Source organism: Kogia breviceps, chromosome 17 (assembly GCF_026419965.1).
Source record: "Kogia breviceps isolate mKogBre1 chromosome 17, mKogBre1 haplotype 1, whole genome shotgun sequence".
Classification (NCBI taxonomy): Eukaryota; Metazoa; Chordata; class Mammalia; order Artiodactyla; family Physeteridae; genus Kogia; species Kogia breviceps.
The window spans coordinates 20988493-21008408 of NC_081326.1; the positions used below are offsets into that span (position 1 = coordinate 20988493).

At 33.3% G+C, this 19916-nt stretch overlaps 1 protein-coding gene across 1 annotated transcript in view; it reads right to left on the reverse strand.

Annotated features, from left to right (window-relative positions):
* Positions 1–496: 496 nt before the first annotated feature.
* The window catches only part of IL7 (interleukin 7), a 48205-nt gene continuing 28785 nt past the window's right edge, over positions 497–19916 (reverse strand). The window contains exons 3-6 of the mRNA XM_067017169.1: positions 7748–7828; positions 6533–6664; positions 4082–4135; positions 497–1708 (exon numbers count right to left, since the gene is read on the reverse strand). Coding sequence (XP_066873270.1) covers positions 1589–1708; positions 4082–4135; positions 6533–6664; positions 7748–7828 — 387 coding nt within the window. The 3' untranslated portion in view covers positions 497–1588. The remainder of the gene's footprint in view (positions 1709–4081; positions 4136–6532; positions 6665–7747; positions 7829–19916) is intronic.

The following is a 19916-nucleotide window of genomic DNA, read 5'->3' on the forward strand; positions in this document are numbered from 1 at the left end:
GTCTCATGTACATTCTCAATAATAAAGAGATTAAAGGTTATATTTCAGTGAAAGTGAGAAATCAAATAGTGGTGCAGTATTAAAAATCTTGATCTTAAAAAATTCTGTTGGGGGTGCTTCCCTGGTGGTGCAGTGGTTGAGAGTCCGCCTGCTGATGCAGGGGACACGGGTTCGTGCCCCGGTCCGGGAGGATCCCACACGCCGCGGAGCGGCTGGGCCCGTGCATGAGCCATGGCCGCTGAGCCTGCGCGTCCGGAGCCTGCGCTCTGCAACGGGAGAGGCCACAGCAGTGAGAGGCCCGCGTACGGAAAAAAAAAAAAAAATTATGTTGGGGGAATTCCTGGGGGTCCAGTGGTTAGGACTCTGCGCTTCCACTGCAGGGTGCCCGGGTTTGATCCCTACTTGGGGACCTAAGATCCTGCAAGCCGCATGGTACAGCCAAAAAACAAACAAACAAAACTCCTATTGGGATTCATTAAGTGAATCTGACAGTGTTAATACATAGGTCATTTATTATCAAAGGAGAAATGTTATCCAAAGTAAGCAATTGTAATACTGTATGAAAATATTTTTATATACAAAGAGTGTCAAATTTAAATATATACATTCCATTAAAAGGCCAACATATATTATTCTCTTAAAAATATACTTCCCAAATTGCAAACTCATTTAGACAAACTTTATTACACATAAATGACAAAAGTAACTCAGTACTATGGTTTAGCATCCTTAGAACAGATGACTTTCTATTTTGTGAAATTATTATTTATCTTCATTTTAAAACATCTGTTATTTATTAAAGGCACTGTGTTATACATTCATGTTTAATTACATCTCTCAATTATCTTGGATTCCTTCATGCTACTGCTTCTTTAAGCTGTATGACTCTTGTTCTCATGGGCCTTATCCATATCTCACTATAACTCTGAAACATTTCCAGCACAGGTGACAACAATTTCCACTCTCATTGAAGTATGCTGATGCATAGTGGGCCATAAAATTATTTTGGTAATAATGAAATGTTAATTTTTAATCCTTGTAAACTTTATACATTTCACAGAATTTATATGTCTTCTGAAAAGTTTAAACAGGTTTAAAAAGTATTATTGCAGGGCTTCCCTGGTGGCGCAGTGGTTGGGCTGGTGTGGGGGACGCGGGTTCGTGCCCCGGTCCGGGAGGATCCCGCATGCCGCGGAGCGGCTGGGCCCGTGGGCCGTGGCCGCTGGGCCTGCGCGTCCGGAGCCTGTGCTCTGCGACAGGGGAGGCCGTGGCGGTGAGAGGCCCGAAGTATTATTGCAACTAATATCTTACATAGATTGTCTTATAAAAATCAGTTCAGAATTAATACCGAGTGATATATGTCCTCATGCATGTGAAATAGTTTGTTGATTGCAGCATTTGGTTTCCACTGTTTATGTCCATCTGCTAGTACTACAGTAAGGATTTCTCAATTGCTGTAATCCGTTTTTACCAGGATGCATTTAGTAACTTCCAGAAGGCATTTTACCCTTGAAAATTGCATAAGCAGATAGATTCTTGGAGGATACAAATAAAGCTCTTAAGTTTTCACATTGCCACTCCGTATTTTTCAATGTTCTTTAGCGCCCCTCAAAATTTTGTTCCAACAAGTTTTTATCTTTTGTAGTAGTATCTTTAGGAAACACAGGTCATTCTGTTTTTTCTGTTCCTTTAAAGACTTATTCTCTTCCTAGAGAAATATATAAAAAAGTTTTTAAGTTCACATTTTTATAAAAATACACATTTAAAAATATTTAATCTTTAATATCCATTATGCTAGCTTATACTAAAAATTTGGTTTAATTAAAAAGAATCTTGAATGATATTTTTTAAAACTATGGTTTCTAACTATAATTGTGATCATTGATGTGTAGGAAAGTCAAGGTTGTTACGGTTTAAGATTTAGGATTAATTAAACAGCTATGTTAGGTGGATGTCATTTTCACCACTGCAACAGTGGACAAAAAGAGTACCATTTAAACTTTTGTGAGTGGGCTTCCCTGTGGGCTTCCCTGGTGGCGCAGTGGTTGAGAATCCGCCTGCCGATGCAGGAGACACGGGTTCGTGCCCTGGTCCGGGAAGATCCCACATGCCGCGGAGCAACTAAGCCCGTGAGCCATGGCTGCTAGGCCTGCGCGTCCGGAGCCTGTGCTCCGCAACGGGAGAGGCCACAACAGTGAGAGGCCCGCGTACCGCAAAAAAAAAAAAAAAAAAAAAAAACTTTTGTGAGAAAGATTTGTACATTATTCAATTGAGTTTTTTACAATGGAAAAAATGTTTCTATGGAAGGAATAATTAATACTGAAAATATTCGGTTTATTTTGTCAAAGATGATTAATAAGGACATACCTGATAAAGCTTGTTCCCTAGTCTTCTCTACAGTATGGAAGATGCCTGCCTCATAAGCTAGTTTTCAGTCCCTGAGAAAAATCTTAATAAGGGCTACCTGTACAACCTACAGAAAGTGGAGAGATACCTCACACGGAAAAGACATATAAGAGAGTAGCTGTGCATATACTCAGTTATATTTCCGGGAGTCTCTGGGAAGTGGATTAGTACAGGGTTGAGTAATTTCTTCATTTAGATAACAACCAATTATTGGGTGTTTTCTAGGTCAGGTATTGTGCTCAGTGCTATACATACATTATTTCATTTTATCTACTTAATAATTATGAAATTGATGATTTCACCTTTCACATTTGAGGAAACTGAGATGTAAAGAGGATACATAAGCTGCCATGGTCACACATCAAGTAAATATAATGATTGGGTCTTGAGCTTGTTTGTCCTATTTTTAGTTTAGTCGCATTCAGATCTCTTTTAGCTATATATTTAGGAACAGTAACCCATACCCTTTAAATAATGCATTTAAAAGATTAGAGGACAGATTTCAAAGATAAATATGAAGGAGAATTTCTCATATTCTTCTCTTTAATGAGGGTCCCAGGACATCTTTAAAAAGTACAAATTGAAGTTTATGTGACTAAGCAGGTTTGAAATACATAGATGTGAATATTTCATGACTTTTCCTCAAAGATCAAGATTGAACATTCATTAAAAAGACAAAAAAACAAAGGGCCATGATTTGGCCTCTGTAATCCTGGGAACACAGATGTTATCTCCATTTTCTAAAATTTCTTTCTAAATTCCCTTAGCCATAGGCCCTCAATGTATTTATTTATATTGCTCAGTTATTCATTTCAACTATTCCACTTCAGGTGGAATTCCTAGTGTTTCCTGAGTCCCAGGGTGTACAGACTCACCCTGCTTCTCTAAGAGGAATAAGGAATTTCCATATATATATATATATATATATATATATATGTATGTATATATATAAATAAATAAATAAATAAATAAATAAATAAATAAAAATAAATAAATAAATAAATATATATATATAGTGGTCAAATAACATAATAACAGAAGTGTGAAAAAGGAATATATCACTCTCATGAACCAGGTGTGTTCATTTTTCTATGTCTCATCCTAGTTAATATTTATATCATTGTAGTGTATAATCAGATTTAATTAAATATTCTGACTTTTTCATTCATATTTTCTACATTGTTATATAATTTTGTGTAATAATCTAATAGAATGTGTGTAAATATATATAAATATAGAATATTCACTATTATCCATATACAGTATATACTGTACAGTCTATACTAATAAAATAGGTATAAAATGGGTTCTCATTTTTAATATGTATTTCTTTACCAAAGTAGCTTTTTTTCATTGTATCTTGTTGTCTAGTTTATTTTCTTCTATATTGTTCATGTCCTTTGCTATTACCTACTGAGGTTTTAATTTTGTTTCTTTTTAAAAAATCAATGCTCTGACATTTTCCCTAGCTTCTTTAATTTTAAAATAGTGGTTTTTAAAAATGCAGTTTAAAGGGATCCAATTTCTAAGGGGTACCTCCCTTCTCCTTTTACCAACATTATAATGAATATTTTCAAAATCGAACATATGAAAGAAAACAATTCAAAGAGAAATATTAAGGAATTAAGTTGAGTAAAAAGCTGATAGGAAAAGAAAACTATACAATCACTCTTACCAAATTCTTAGTGGGTTGGGCTTCACGCAGGGAAGTTGGTTTTCTTCCTTTACCCTTAAAAACCAAGTCATATTTACAATATTGATTATTAATCCTTTATTACCCCTTCATTAATGTAATTTGCTAATTTTCATATTACTCTCAGCTCATCTAATCTATTTGAATATCTACTTTAAATTATTTATTGTTACTATGGCAGAATACTAATTTCATTTAGAAATAGAATAACAGGGTAAAGGGAGAAACAAGAGAGGTTAGTCTTCTGAACAACCTCGATGCATAATTTTGCAAATATGCCCAGCACTGTGTTAATTGCTGTGAGGTATGAAAAACTAATATAGAAGGGTATACTAACAGAGACAAAACTAGAATTTTAATCAACGTGAAAATAACATTAGCATTAAGTTGTTAAATCCTTACCATAAATTTTATTAAGCTTTACCCATCAGAAGCAAAATGAAATAACTATAAAAAGCTTGTAGCATGCCTAACTCACGAAGAAAATTCAATATAGCTGACCATCTTTAACATCTTGCCTTCTCATTCCAAGAAAAATGTGGATTGTAGCAGGTTAATTTTGTAACATAATTTTATTTAATTTCAAGATTTAAATTATTTGTGTATTTTCTTTTTCTACAATTAGTTGATTTTGGGATATGGTAATCAATGCAAAGCTCAACACATGAGAGAAAGAATTGCAAATATACAGCAAACCGATAACCTTTAACCCTTTCTAGGCCAAGAGGTGATATTGCTAGTTTACTCTTCAGTCTTTTCACTGAAGCCCTGACGTGAAGCTTACACACAACATAAACCATCACTAAGTAACTGGATGTGTAAGCAACATCAAACGAACTTGCTATTCCTGCATTAGATAGTACAGTAGTCTCTCTGTATTTGTGGGGGATTGGTTACAGGACCCCAGTGGATTCCAAAATCCAAAGATGGATGCTCAAGTCCCTTATATAAAATAGTGCTGAATTTGCATATAACCAGGCACATGCTCCTGTATACTTTAAATCATCTCTAGATTACTTACAATACCTAATACAATGTAAATGCTATGTAAGTAGTTGTAAACACAAAATAAATGCTGTGTAAATAGTTGTCGATGTGGCTTGACAAATTCGAGTTTTGCTTTTTGGAACTTTCTAGAGATTTTTTTTCGAATATTTTTGATCCACAGTTGGTTGAATCTGAGGATGCAGAACCCCTGGATATGAAAGACTGACTGTACTTTAAATCACTATAAATAAGGATTAAGAGATGGTAGGCTAGAATGTAAAGTCTTCATGAATCTTAAGCTTGACCTTAAAGGATACATAGAACAAGAGAGATCAGATTTACAGAAAAGAGAACAGTAGAAATTCCATATAAGGAACTAACATTAGTAAGGGGACAAGATTGGAAATAAACTTGGCAAATCCACAACACCAAGAGGAGACTGGCTTGCATCAAGTAGATAATGTAATGATAAATGAAGTGGTCCAACTTATATGGTCCAACATATATTTTCATCACTGTCAGTAGGGCTCATGGACAATCTTACCATTTTACCTTCTGTGGGCAACTACTAGTATTAAAAATTAAAAACACAATCCTTTTTCTATCATAAAAATGTTAAAATTTTCTTTTAAAAATTATAAGAAATATTTTTGGCTTTATGTGGCAGCTGGTAAAATTCCTGAAGAGGGAGTAAAAAAATAATAATAATAGTAATTATAAAACATTTATTGAAACTTTTTAGTACTAAGCACTCTATATTATGTCATTTTCACATCCTATAATGTAGGTACTATATTTTTCTCCACTTTGCAGATGAAGAAACTGTTGTCTAGTCTCAAGATAATGTCTGCCAAATTTTGTTTTATTGTTTACATTTCATGACCACTAGCAGAGAAGTAGGAAAAAAATGATCCCTATACTTATCCAAATTATTGAGGCAAAAAACTTGAAAATTGTTGGACATAAATATGCCCAATTTTTATATACAAATATATGTGTTAAATACATTTGATTACCCATTTTATTGGCTATGTGTTCTTATAAGTGTGTACATATATGGATTAAAATTATTAAGACATTTTAGAAATAAAAATTTACCATTCCTCACCCAACTTATCACACTAGCCTCCTTGAAAGTTACTATGACAATAAAATTTATTATTTTCTTTCCTTTATTTATTTTCCTTTTTTAATTGAAATATAGTTGACTTACAATGTTGCTTTCATTTATTTTTAGTACCTTTTTAAAAACGATTTCTTTGTCCTAGCCAAGAGATGAATAGGTACTTTACAAGTTGAGGCTTTGCTCTTCTAGAATTGAGTAAATGTATTTCAATTTTCTTATAAGCACTTAGATTTCTATGCTAACGGATTTGATCATCAGAGAATGATAGTATCTTATCACTGGAGTTGTTTACATTTTTGTTCAAACAGTCCTCAGCTTACCTTGCTGGTGCAGTTCAACAGTGTTAATGTGCCCTGTGAAACTGTTGATAGGTGAAGATTGAAATCTTCACTGATATTCATTTTAAGGAATTGCTTCAACTTTCGAGCAGCACGATATAAAAACGAAGCTTCCTATTACAGAAAAAACATCAGAAGGGCTGTGTTTCAAATAAAATATTAAGAAGTGATAAGCTTTCCTAAGGAGCCTAAGGCCAGAACTGTATTGCTAAGTAACACCCCACCTCCACCCCAGTTTTTTTCTATTCCAGTTAATCGCATGACTGAAGAGCAACTAGACTGAAACTGTTTAGCTCCCAGGTGACAGTCTAAAGTGCCTAGAACCCAGTCGAATGATTATCTGACTTTTTAAAGTCTCTTTTCTTTGCTATGTGTGATCTTATCACTTATGAGTGAACATATAACAAGTTTATTCAATTTTAAACAAGATAACTAAAGGAGAGGTCTTCTGGAAGCAATTATAGTGAAAGGTATGTGTGATTTTTCTTATTGTTATTATTTTTGCCCTTTTTGAGCTATGGACGAATAGCTGGCAATAAGAAAATAAAGGGCCTATTCACCTAAAACAAGTTTTTCAAATATTTAATGTAAGAAATTTAAAAAAAAAAGAATTTATGGATATACTCTTAAATGCCATGAAGTTAACTCAGCTATTGTGAGTTTAAGAAAAGTCTATTGAATAGCACACTAGTTTCTGCAGAAAGAGATGAAACAAATTTTTGTTGGAAGTTCTGTAGATTGTAATATTATACCACATAGAAGTGGTAGTGGTTTGAAGATAAGTAAATATTGAAAGAAAAAATTTCAAAATGCCTACAACTAAATTACACCCATTACGTGTGTGTGTGTGTGTGTGTGTGTGTGTGCGCGCAAGCAGTCACTCTGACAAGCATTTTCCTGCATAAAAATTTCAGAAATAAGAGATATGTGTCTGAATTCAGCAGTTCTTCTAGTATTTTCAAGGTAAAAATGAAATGCTAAAATTAAAAGGAATATTTATCAAATAAGCATACGGCTATTTGTAAAATGAAAGTATAGAAGACCGTAGTATAACTTAACATATCAATGGGAATTGTTGGGTTAGAGCCAAAAGACTGTGTTATTAATATAATCAATATAATTAACAGAGATACAAAAAAATAAGCTTCTATGAAATCAAGCTTGAATGACATATAAACTCCAAATAATTATCATTACCTTATTATCATCACATGAATGTTTTTTTAAAAAGTTAGGTTCGTTATTCAGGCAATTGCTATCAAAGTCTATCATGCTGTCCTGTAATAAATAATATAAAATAATATGGTTAAACTGGGGACCTTTCTAGCATGTAGTAATTATAAAAATAACAATGTTATAATACTTGGTATTTATATGTGCATTTTAAGGAAAATAACTTTAGTCTGACTTAGCTGACTAGGCAGGAAGTATAGTTGTCTATAGTTGGAGAATAAACAAGTATATACACAAACCCTCATGTATTTAGAGCTTCCCCCAGACTCCATAGGTTAATTTCAGAAATCATTGAGAGAAACTGGCTTTTGGGGGGAAATAACAATACCTATTTTAGAAGTTATACTATATAGACAACGTACTATAAATTTTGAAATCACGAAGTTGAGATGCATTTAAGAGGTTATTTGGTCCAATTTCCTGCCACTATCAAACAGCGACAAAGGGAATTTACTTTAGAATGAAGGCAAAGCCTCTTGACAGTGAGTAAAGTTGAAATTCATTCTGCAGCATTTTAAATAATCCAGTTGGGGATGTTTGAGGTAGAATTTAGCTGAGAAAAAAGTGAGATTGAATATGTGCATTGTCATTGTCATGTAAGAGGGGGGAAGGCAGACTGGCACATTCTCATTTTTCTTTTCTAAGGAATGTAGTATTAGAAGGTGGGGATTAGCTGAATCAAGAATGTACTTGACATATTAGGAAGAATTTCCTAAGGATTCAGATTTTTATGCACAGCATTGGACTAGCTCTGTCCAGCAAACTAGCCATTCCATGCTATCAGAGCTTCTAGAAGGACTTCAAGCAATCTTAGCCTATGTGTTGTCATCTAAGGAACAGATAAAAAGTGGAGTAATGGCAGGATGTAATCATGGGCTTCTAATCTTCATCTGCCTCTCAGAAAAATATGCATTACTCTTCTCACCATTGAAAAGCATAAATGGTCTCTCTGACTTTAAATGTATCTGTTTTACCTATAGGAATTACAGCCTGAACATGTAATCATTCATTTAACCATTCAACACTTACTACAGGCCAATGGGCAAAGTCCTCTGCCAAGCTTGATAGGGGAACAAAGACAAGAAAATACAGTCCCATTTTCTTATGCCATTTGATGTAAAGGGCAGATGCTGCATCCTTGGACACTTGTACATCACTTCTTATATTTGTAAAAGTATGCTTATGTAAACAGAAGATTTGTTAGTGCCAAACATCCCAGTCATACTGCAAATATCTCAAGTGCAAATAGATATATTTTTCTATAACTATCCTCATGTTGCCATTATACATATTCCTGAAAAGACAGTGGAAAATTAATGTTTGCCTGTTAAATCATTTTCCTATTGACTTGCATTTAACCCTAAGAAGGACAATAAATCATGTATACACTTCTCTCTTATAAGACATGCTTTTCATTTTTGCCATGCCATCCGTCAAAAAAAGAAGATAAACAAATGTGCAGCTAATCTGTATGATGTTTTCCAATATACCAAAAATACTATATGAACTAGTACCTATTTCTTGGAGCATTTTGACAAATTGCATGACACACGACTGTTTGAAAAGCCATATTGGTTAAGCCATTGCTCCAGGTATTTAACAAAACTCATTTTTGGCAGTTACAGAAAGGATGTTTGCATACCAGGTAATTTGCCAAATGTGTACAGCAGTAGATAAAATTCTCACTTAAAAGGTTGACTTAAAAGGTTGACTTCTATAAAAGTCACATTTATAGTTGACTAGTTGACTTTAGTGTATTTTATGAATAGATTTAACATAAGCATACATGAGTGCCAACAACAGTTGCTTTCTGAAATTGTTTCCATTTAAGCCCTGTGAGAAGGACGGCTCAGACTAAGATATGTAGAATCATGGAGTTGGAAAGAACCTTATATATCTATCTTTTGATTTAACAAATAATAGAATTACTTTATCAGTAATAGTTTCTTACAGGCATCTTGACATATTTGAATATTTCTTCATATTTATTATGAATATGAAAGAAACAAGAGACAAGCCAAGATCACATTGACTGTGAACTCAGTATTTTCCAGTGTAAAACATGTTACATAAGTTGTTCCTAAAATACCTAATGTTCTTTCGATTTGTAGAATTGCATCTTCTTTCATTTTAGCATAGTTTTCTTCTATCTTTGAATTTTTTTCTAATGCATGCACAGCAGCCCCTTCCCCAGAAACACTAATTATATACACAGTTGATTTTCTATTTCACTTTTTCTTTTATATATTTATCTTTGATTTTTTAAGATTCAATCCAACATGTCTTCCATATGCTTGTTCTAATGGGGCACTCATGGTTACATGTGTTCTAAGTGAACTAATGTCTATTTACTGCCCATAAAGGATTCTCATTGGATAGCTGTCTCCTTTCTATTCTTCTATTTTGTAGGTCTGGGCCTGAGGATTGGGGTTTTGATATGAAGAAGAAAGATTCAGTCTCCTGTCTTACTATTCTTTGAAAATGAACTTGGTCCCTAAAGAAATATTTTTCATTTCTGAATATCACTATCACAGCACACTTACAGCCCAAAGTCTTATGGTATATAAAGACTCATTTGGAGGACCTTTTGAAAAGTGAAACTTATTTTTAATGAAATCTGTAGCCTGTATGAAAATTGAAAAGGTCTGTATTGTTCTTGGAATCCTATTTCAAATGTTACAAATTTTACCATTAGGTAGCTTACCAGATTATTGTAAGAATTGGTAGTTAATTCCTTGCTTAAATTAAAAGTCATTCATTTATTCTTCAATCAAATACTTGTTGAACATCTACCATGTGCCATAGAGTAGTGGAGAGAGAACTGTTATCAAAATCACAGAGGGTTCCTTCCTTCAAGAAATTTACTGTCTGGTGGTAAAGACAGACATCAATCCAATAATCACAATCAAATCTCAAATTAATAATTGTTATGAATAAAAAGTATATGCTACCATAAAGCCTATAAAGAAGGATTTTACTTAGGAACCTCAGTAAAGCCTTCCCTAAGAAAGGAACACTTCAACTGAGATCTGAAGCATGAGTAAACTAGACAAAAAGAAAATAGAGGAAGATTAAAGATGTAGAAAACAGCATGTATAGCTTCAGTTAAGTGGGAGGGAATAATGGCAGATAGGCTGCTGGATGAAAGAGAGCAAGGGAAAGCCGGTACATAGCTGAGAAAGCAAGAGAAATCACCGGTTTCATACGAAAGAGATCTGGAGGAAACTAAATTATGCTGGGGCTTAAGGACATGTTAAGGAGCTTTGTCTTGATACTAAAATCAATAATTAATGACTAAATACCTTTTTCAAAGATCATATTAATAGCAGCATGATAAATGGTTTGGAAGGGTTCAAGAAAGTATGTGTGTGAATCTTTAGGAGACTATTACATACTGCTTGAAATAATGGTTTATTGGACTTGGTGGTGGGAAAGAATGTACAGATAGGTGAATAGACTTGAGAAATATTTAGAAAGCAAATATAACACTATTTGAGAATTAAAGTTAAGGAAGATTGACAGACCAGGGATGATTCCTGAGTTTCTGGTGTGTGCAGCAGGATATACTGTGTTGTCATTCACTGAGATAGGGAATAGTAGTAGAGGTGGTGTGAATAAAATATGTTTGGTTTTAAACAGATGAAGTTTGAGTTGGCATTCAGAGATCCAAGAACATACATAAAGAAGCCAGAAAGTTAGAAAACCTGGGGAATAGACTGTTTTAAGAGGGTGGTGATCCATAATGTACAATGCCAACTGAAAGGTCAAGTTGTCTTGTACAAAATCTATTCACATAAAGAAAGCAAAACTAAATTAGAAAAACAGGTGATAATAGATGGTAAAATGAAATATTAAGCAGATATGATGTTTGTTTTGAAATACTTATAAGCAAGAACATATGCTTATAATAAAACATGCTTATAATAAAAATCTTTCAAAAGAAAATGGTGTTATATATAAGCATATATTCAAATGTATATGCATATGCACGAACATGATCATATGTATAAGAATTGACTAATTAATCTTCATTTAACTTGCTGGGATAATCAATATTCTACTCCTTCTGTAAAACATATTGACTAATGCTCACAGTATACCAAAGACTCCCAACTCCAGTTTCTGATATACTCATGTGTTTTTGCATTCACAATTGGAGTTGTATATTTACTAAGTCAATTCCTTAACACTAAGTTATACTTATTATTTAATTAGATCACTTAATTAAGTACTATATAAATCAAAGAACATTAGAATGAAAATACAGTTGTGTGTAGGACTTCCAGTTTCCAGTCTGGGAGGTAAGGAGCTTAGAAGTCACCATTCCATCATAACAACAAATAACATGCTGAACAAACTGAAGAATCAGCAACTCTTCTTATATCTGTCAGAGAAGTGAGGTCACAGGGTAAACTGCCTCCCCAGATATTGGAGAAACAGACAGCTGATGCAATAATTACAATTTACAGAACCAGAAACTCAGGAGCAGAAACCTCCATGTGAACCAGTGCTGGGATAGAAAAACCTGAACTGTAATTGATGAATTACTGGAAGCTCAGAATGGACAAGTCTTAGAGTTAAAATTCCAAGGGGACCTATCATTGGAGGTCCCCCTTTGCACACACTTTTTCTGAGCTTTACTTACAGGAGTTCTATGAGGTCCTCACAGTGAATATGAGAAAAATCCCCATGTGCTTCTGGCAGAGAGAGGGAAAAAACATTGATTTTGAAATATGCCAGAGTGTTACGTTATTCTTAACAAGGCCTCCCCTTATGAGAACCTAACCTGCTGGAATTTTATCAGAGCCTAGCCTATCTGGGGTAAGGGAAATACCCGGCTCCAGTCCTTGCTAGATATCCTTTCTCACCTAAGTGAGAGGAGGTATTGAGAAGGACTGGTAAAGTTTACAATCCAGGAGCACAGACTCATCAAAAGACTGAGACCTAATCAAAGGACTATAGAAAGCTTCCCATCTCCCCACACCTTATCACCATATTACTAAAAGCCCATTTACCACAGGTTTATTTATGCAGAACATCATGTCTACCTTCCAACAAAAAATTATGAAGCATACTAAAAGGCAAAAAACACAATTTGAAGAGACAGAGCAAGCATCAGAACCAGAGATAGATACGGCAGTGATGTTGAAATTATCTGACTGGGAATTTTTTTTAAAAAATTATTATTATGCTATGGCTTTTAATGGGAAAATATGCAGAAAAAATGGATAATGTAAATAGAGAGATGGAAATTCTAAGAAAGAATCAAAAAGAAATGCTAGAGATAAAAAGCACTGTAATAGAATTATGGGCTATTTATTAAATTAGACATGGCTGAGGAAAGAATCTCTGAGCTTGAGCATATGACAATAGAACTTCCAAAACTGAAAAGAAAAAAGAAAAAATACCAGGGGAAAAAATGGAACAGAATATCTAAGACTGTGGACAACTACAAAATGTGTAACATATGCATAGCAAGAATATCAGAAGAAAGAGAGAAAGGAACAGAAGCAATATTTGAAGCAATAATGGCTGAGAATTTTTCCCAAATCAATGCCAGACATCAAACCACACATCCAGAAAGCTCACAGAACACCAAGCAGGATAAATGCCCCAAATCATGTACCTAGGCATATCATATTCAAACTTTAGAAAATCAAAGATAAAGAAAACATCTTGAAAGAAGCCACAGGGGTCAGCGGGGGAAACTTTCAAAAAAGCAAAGATAAAAATTGCATCCAATTTATCTTGTGAAATCATTCAAACAAGAAAAAAGTGAAGTGAAATATTTAAAATATTGAGAGAAAAAACCACCAACCTAGAGTTCTGTACCCTGAGAAATTAGTCTTCAAAGGGAAAAAAGAAATAAAGACTTTCTCAAACAAAAATTGAGGTAATCTGTTACCAGTAGAACTGCCTTGAAAGGAATGTTAAAAAAAAGTTCTTTAGAGAGAAGAAAAATGATACAGATCAGAAACTCAGAGCTACATAGAAAAAGGAAGAGCATCAGAGAATGAATAAATGAAGAAAAAAATAAAAACTTTTATCTTCTTATTCTGAATTGGTCTAACACTGAGTAAAATAATAATGGCAACAATGCATTTGACTATATATAATTTGATTATATACATACATATTTATAAAATGCATGCTTATATATAAGTGAAATCAATGAAGCAGTGATATGAGGGACAGGAGGAAAGAAAAGAGGAATTATTAGGAATATTTTGTTATTTTAAGGTACTTGTGAAGTGGCACAGAGTTATTTCAAAGTGGACTTGGATTAGTTGCAAATATATATACAGCACTCTAGGGCAACCACTAATAAAAGTTTAAAAAGAAGTATAATCGTTATGCTAAGAAAGGACAGAAATGGAATAATATAAAATGTCACAACCGTAAAAGACAAAGTGTGAAGACAAAAATAGGAACAAAGAATAAAAGCAACAAATAGAAAACAGTAAAAAACATATGGTAGATATTGGTCCAACTATATCAATAATCACTTTAAAATGTCAACAGTCTAAATACACCAATTAAAAGACTGAGATTGTCAGAGTGGGTCAAAAAAACACAACCTAATTATATATTGTCTATAAAAACCTACTTTTAATATAAAGACACATATAGATTAAAAGTAAAATGAAGAAATATATACCATGCTAACATTAGTGAAATGAAAGCAGGGTAGCTATATTAATTTTAAACAGAGCCAACTTCAGAGCAAGGAAAGTTATCATACATAATAATAATGGAGGCAATTGTCCAAGAAGATATGACAGTTCTTAATGTGTATGCAGCTAACAACAAAGAGTCTAAATACATGAGGGAAAACTGATAGAATACTAAGATAAATAGATGAATCCACTATTATAGTTGAAAACTTTAACATCTTTCTATCATAAATGGACAGATCTAGCAGGCAGAAAATCAGTAAGGACATAGTTGAACTTGACAGCACAATCAATTAACTCTATATAGTTGGCATGCATAGACAACTTCATACTTCATCCAACAACAGCAGATTACATAGTTTTCTCAAGAACACATGGAATATTCTCCAAAAGAGAGAAAATTATGGGCCATAAATTGAATCTTAACAAATTTAAAAGAATAGAAATCATATAATGTCTGCTATTAGATCACAATAGAATCAAACTAGAAATCAATAACAGAAAGATAGCTGGGACATCCCAAAGTATTTGGAGATTAAACAATACACTTTGAAGTTATATGTGGATTGAATAAGAAATTTCAAGAGAAATTTTTAAATATTTGAAACAAATAAAAATATAACATTGAAATCTGTGGGACGCAGTGAAAGCAGTGCTTAGAGGGAAATTTATAGTATTGACTGAATGTGTTAAATAAGGAAAGTATCTAAAATCAATAGTCTAAGCTTCCACCTCAGGAAACTACAAAAGAAGAGAAAATTAAATCCAAAGTAAGCAAAAGACACAAAAAAAAAAAAAAAAAAAAAGTAATAATAAAAGTTAAAGCAGAGGTCAATTAAATTGAAAACAGGAAATCAATAAACTCAACAAAACAAAAAACTTCTCCTTTGGAAATATAAATAAAATTGATAAGCCTTAGCCAGATTAACTAAGAAAAAAAAAGACACAAATTTCCTAATATCAAAAATGAAAGAGGAGACATCATTACAGATCCCATGAACATTAACAAGGATAATAGATACTCTGGATGATAATTGATAATCTAGGTGAAATTGACCAATTCCTTAAAAGACACAATCTGCCAAAATTTACCAAGAAATAGGCAATCTGAATAGGCCTATATCTATAAAAGCAGTTCAATCAATTGTCAATAAGCTTACAAAACAGAAGCACCAGGCCCAGATGGGTTCACTGATTATTTCTATCAAACTCTTAAGGAAGAAATCATAGCTATTGTCTATAATCTCTTCCAGAAGAGAGAAGCAGAGGGAATACTTCCTATCTTGTTCTATGAGGCCAGGCTTACCCTAATACCAAAATCAAATGAAGACAGTACAAAAAAAGAAAACCACAGATCAATATATCTTGTGAAAATAGATGCAAATATCCTCATCAAAATATGAGAAATTGAATCCAACAATGTATAAAATAATTATACACCATAACCAAGTGATATTTACCTATATATGTAAGACTGGTTCAACATTCAAAAAAATCAAAGAATGTAATCTATCACTTTAAGAGGGTAAAGAAGAAAAATCACATGATCAAATTAATAGCTGCAGAAAAACCAGCTGACAAAATCCAACATCCATTCATTAAAAAACAAACAAACAAACAAACCAAAAACCTCTCTGTAAACAAGGACTAGAGGGGAACTTCCCCAGCTTGATAAAGAGCATCTACAAAATCCTATAGCTAATAGCATACTTAATGGTGAGAAACTCAGAACTTTCCTATGATCAGAACAAGGCAAAGATGTCCCTTTCATCATTGCTTATCAACATTGTATGAAAAAACCTAGGTGATTCAATATGAAAAGAAAAGGAAAAAAAAGATATAAAAATTAGGAAGGATGAAATATAACTGTCTTTTTTACTAGATGACATTGTAATTTATGCAGACAATCCTAAAGAATCAACAGAAAAAAAAAAAAAAAAACAACCCCTCCTGGAACTAATAAATGATTATGCAAGGTTGCAGTATACAAAGTTAGACAAAAGTTAATAGTTTTCTTCTATACCAGCAATGAACAAATGGAATTTGAAATTAAAAACACAACACTGTTTAGAGTACTTAGGTATAAATGTAACAAAATATGTACACGATCTTTATGAGGAAAACTACACAACTCTGGTGAAAGATCAAAGGAGACCTAAATAAATGGAAAGATAGTCCATGTTCATGGATTGGAAGACTCAACGTTGTCAAGATGTTTGTTATCCCAACTTGACCTATAGATTTATCATAATCTCAAAAATCTCAGCAAGTTATTTTGTGATATCAAACAACCTGATTCTAAAACTTATATGGAGAGGCAAGGAGAGGACTTGTTTACTAAGGTTGTTCATACAGACAGGTGGGGAATCAACAGAAGATTAACATTCTGTCATTTAATGACTGCATTTGTGATTAGCCTTACATCCACAGTGACTGGTTTCTTAAGAACTTAAACGTTTTTAAATATCATTTAATATCAGCATTCCAGCCAGAGGTGATTTTACCTAGACAAGGTGAATACCGAGATAGGACTGTACCATTCTCTTGCCATCTAGGGTCCCATAAAGTGGCCCAGAATATATTGAAACCATAGATTCCTGCCTTAGCTATGTCAAACCTCAGACATTTAAAAAATTGAGACATAATTGACATATAACATTTGTTTCAGGTGTTCAACAATAATTTGAAATTTTTATACATTGCAAAATGATCACCACAATCAGTATAGTTTGATAAGTTTAGTTAACATCCATCACTACACATAGCTACAATTTTTATCTTGTGATGAGAATTTTTGAGGTTTACTCTATTAGTAATTTGCAAAATATACAAAACAGTATTATTAACTGTAGTCACTGTGCTGTACATTACATCCCCAAGATATAATTCCCAGTTTTCTGGGATCATTCTGGATTATACCAGAATTACAACCTGTTTGGTTAGCTCCCCCTTGCATTCTTAGAAGTGTTTCAGTTTGGGCAATAACGTATTTTCTCACCCTATTTGTACTATGGTGGTTTTTTTTTTTTTTTTTTTTTTTTTTTTTTGCGGTATGCGGGCCTCTCACCGCTGTGGCCTCTCTCCCGCTGCGGAGCACAGGCTCCGGACGCGCAGGCTCCGGACGCGCAGGCCCAGCGGCCATGGCTTACGGGCCTAGCCGCTCCGCGGCATGTGGGATCTTCCCGGACCAGGGCACGAACCCGTGTCTCCTGCATCGGCAGGCGGACTCTCAACCACTGCGCCACCAGGGAAGCCCCTGTACTATGGTGTTTTGATTTTGGTTTGCATGATATGGTTTTCCTATCTTTTAAATTTTTAAATTATTTTGAACATAAAAATATTTTAATGTCATATATATTGCTTGCTTATCATTATTCAAACAATACTGAGATATATAATGCCTTAAAATTTTTCTCCACTGCCCCCACTAGAATCACCTACCTGAGGTGATTCATATTAGCAGTTTGGTAAGAATACCCTTCTTGCTCAAAAAACCTATGCATATGTGTAATGTACATACATGCATACAAAATTCACATATATACATGCATATATAGGGATTATGAAGGCACTTTCCTTTACCATTTAAAAATATAGGATCATAATATATACATTACTCTTCAACTTGTTTTGTATTATTTTCACTTTATATTATGATCATCATTCTATGTCAAACATATCTAGAACAGCTTTTAAATTTTTTTTTTTAATTTTTAAAATTTTATTTTATTTTTTTTGCGGTACACGGGCCTCTCACTGCCGTGGCCTCTCCCGTAGCGGAGCACAGGCTCCGGACACGCAGGCTCAGCGGCCATGGCCCACTGGCCCAGCTGCTCCACAGCACGTGGGATCCTCCCAGACCTGGGCACAAACCCGCCTCCCCTGCATCGGCAGGCGGACCCTCAACCACTGTGCCACCAGGGAAGCCTAGAACAGCTTTTCAAAAATAACTACATAATATTCTACAGTAAGTGTATTCCAAGGTTTATTCAACACTTTTCTTATTGAGGAAAAAAGTCAATATTTGCTCCAACAAACAATGCTACAATAGACATCTTTGTATATGTATGTGTGTTTATATATTTGTATGTGTATATTATCTCATTTTATATTAATGTTTGCATTTTTGTAGAATTGGTTCCCATAATTGAGACTTGCTGAAGGAAATGATATATTCATTTAAAAATCATTATGTTCAGTAAAAATGATTCATGCTTCCACCAGCAAATAAAGAAACCCATTTTGTCACATCCTTGTCAGCACCAGATGTCATAAGCCTTTCATAATTTTACCAATCCTGATGTGAAAATTTGTGCCTCACTATAGCTTAAATTTTCATTTCCATGACTACTAGAGAATGAGCATCATTTCATGTTAATTGACAGTTTGCATTTCCTTTTCTATGAATAGCCTGTTCTTAACAATTTTCTTAGGATGTCTGTCTTTTACTGATCAGTTTCTACATTTTATATAAGGAATTTTAAAAAACTTCCTATGTTTTGTTTCAGGTGTATTTCTTACATAATGCATATTTTTAATACAATTGGTTTTAAGTTCAGAGATTAAAATAATTCATATTTATTATGAGATATTCTTTACTATTTCTTTATGCTCCTTTTCATTTGTTTTTAAATTTTGGTATATTGTTGGCTTTAGCATTTATTCTTTGTTATGAATAACTATGCTCTGATATTCAAGAAATGGGGTAGATATTTAATACAGCAATTTAATAGCTAAAATGTTTCCTACTAAATTTTATGCTAAAATTCTAAGGTGAATATACAGTACTATTAATTAACAACTATAAGTTAGTTAATCAAAGCTCTGAGGCTACCAAAGTGTGATTATGTTATTTCCAGTCCTTCCTATGACCAAGAGTAGCCAAAGTAAAGCAATTCTAATGAAATTTATTATCATTTTGCTTCTCATTTAACTTACATTCATAAAATAGTATGTTGTATATTGCATGTCTCCATAGTACATAAACAATAGCGGAAATAGAAAGTGAAGTGCTTTAACAATTAATATTGATGGTCAGTCTGTAGAGAACAGGCCAGGAATAAAAGCAAAAAACACCAGTCCAAAAATAACATTGAAAATGACTATATTATCAAATATAGTGTGTCAAAATAATATAATAAAAGTACCCTCAATATGCTTTTTATGCAGAAAAGTTAGAAAAGAAAATTTGTTAATGTGAATTTCAACTTGTGAAAATACCTCTATAGAATTTCTTTGATGAGGCACAATTATAAAAAAGTCAATCATACAAAATACTATATATAAAATAGATAAACAACAAGATCCTACTATATAGCACAGAGAATGTATTCAATATCTTGTAATAACCTGTAGTGAAAAAGAATATGAAAAAAAAATATATATGTAGAATGGAATCTCTTTGCTGTACACCAGAAACTAACACAACACTGTAAATCAACTGTACTTCAATTAAAAAA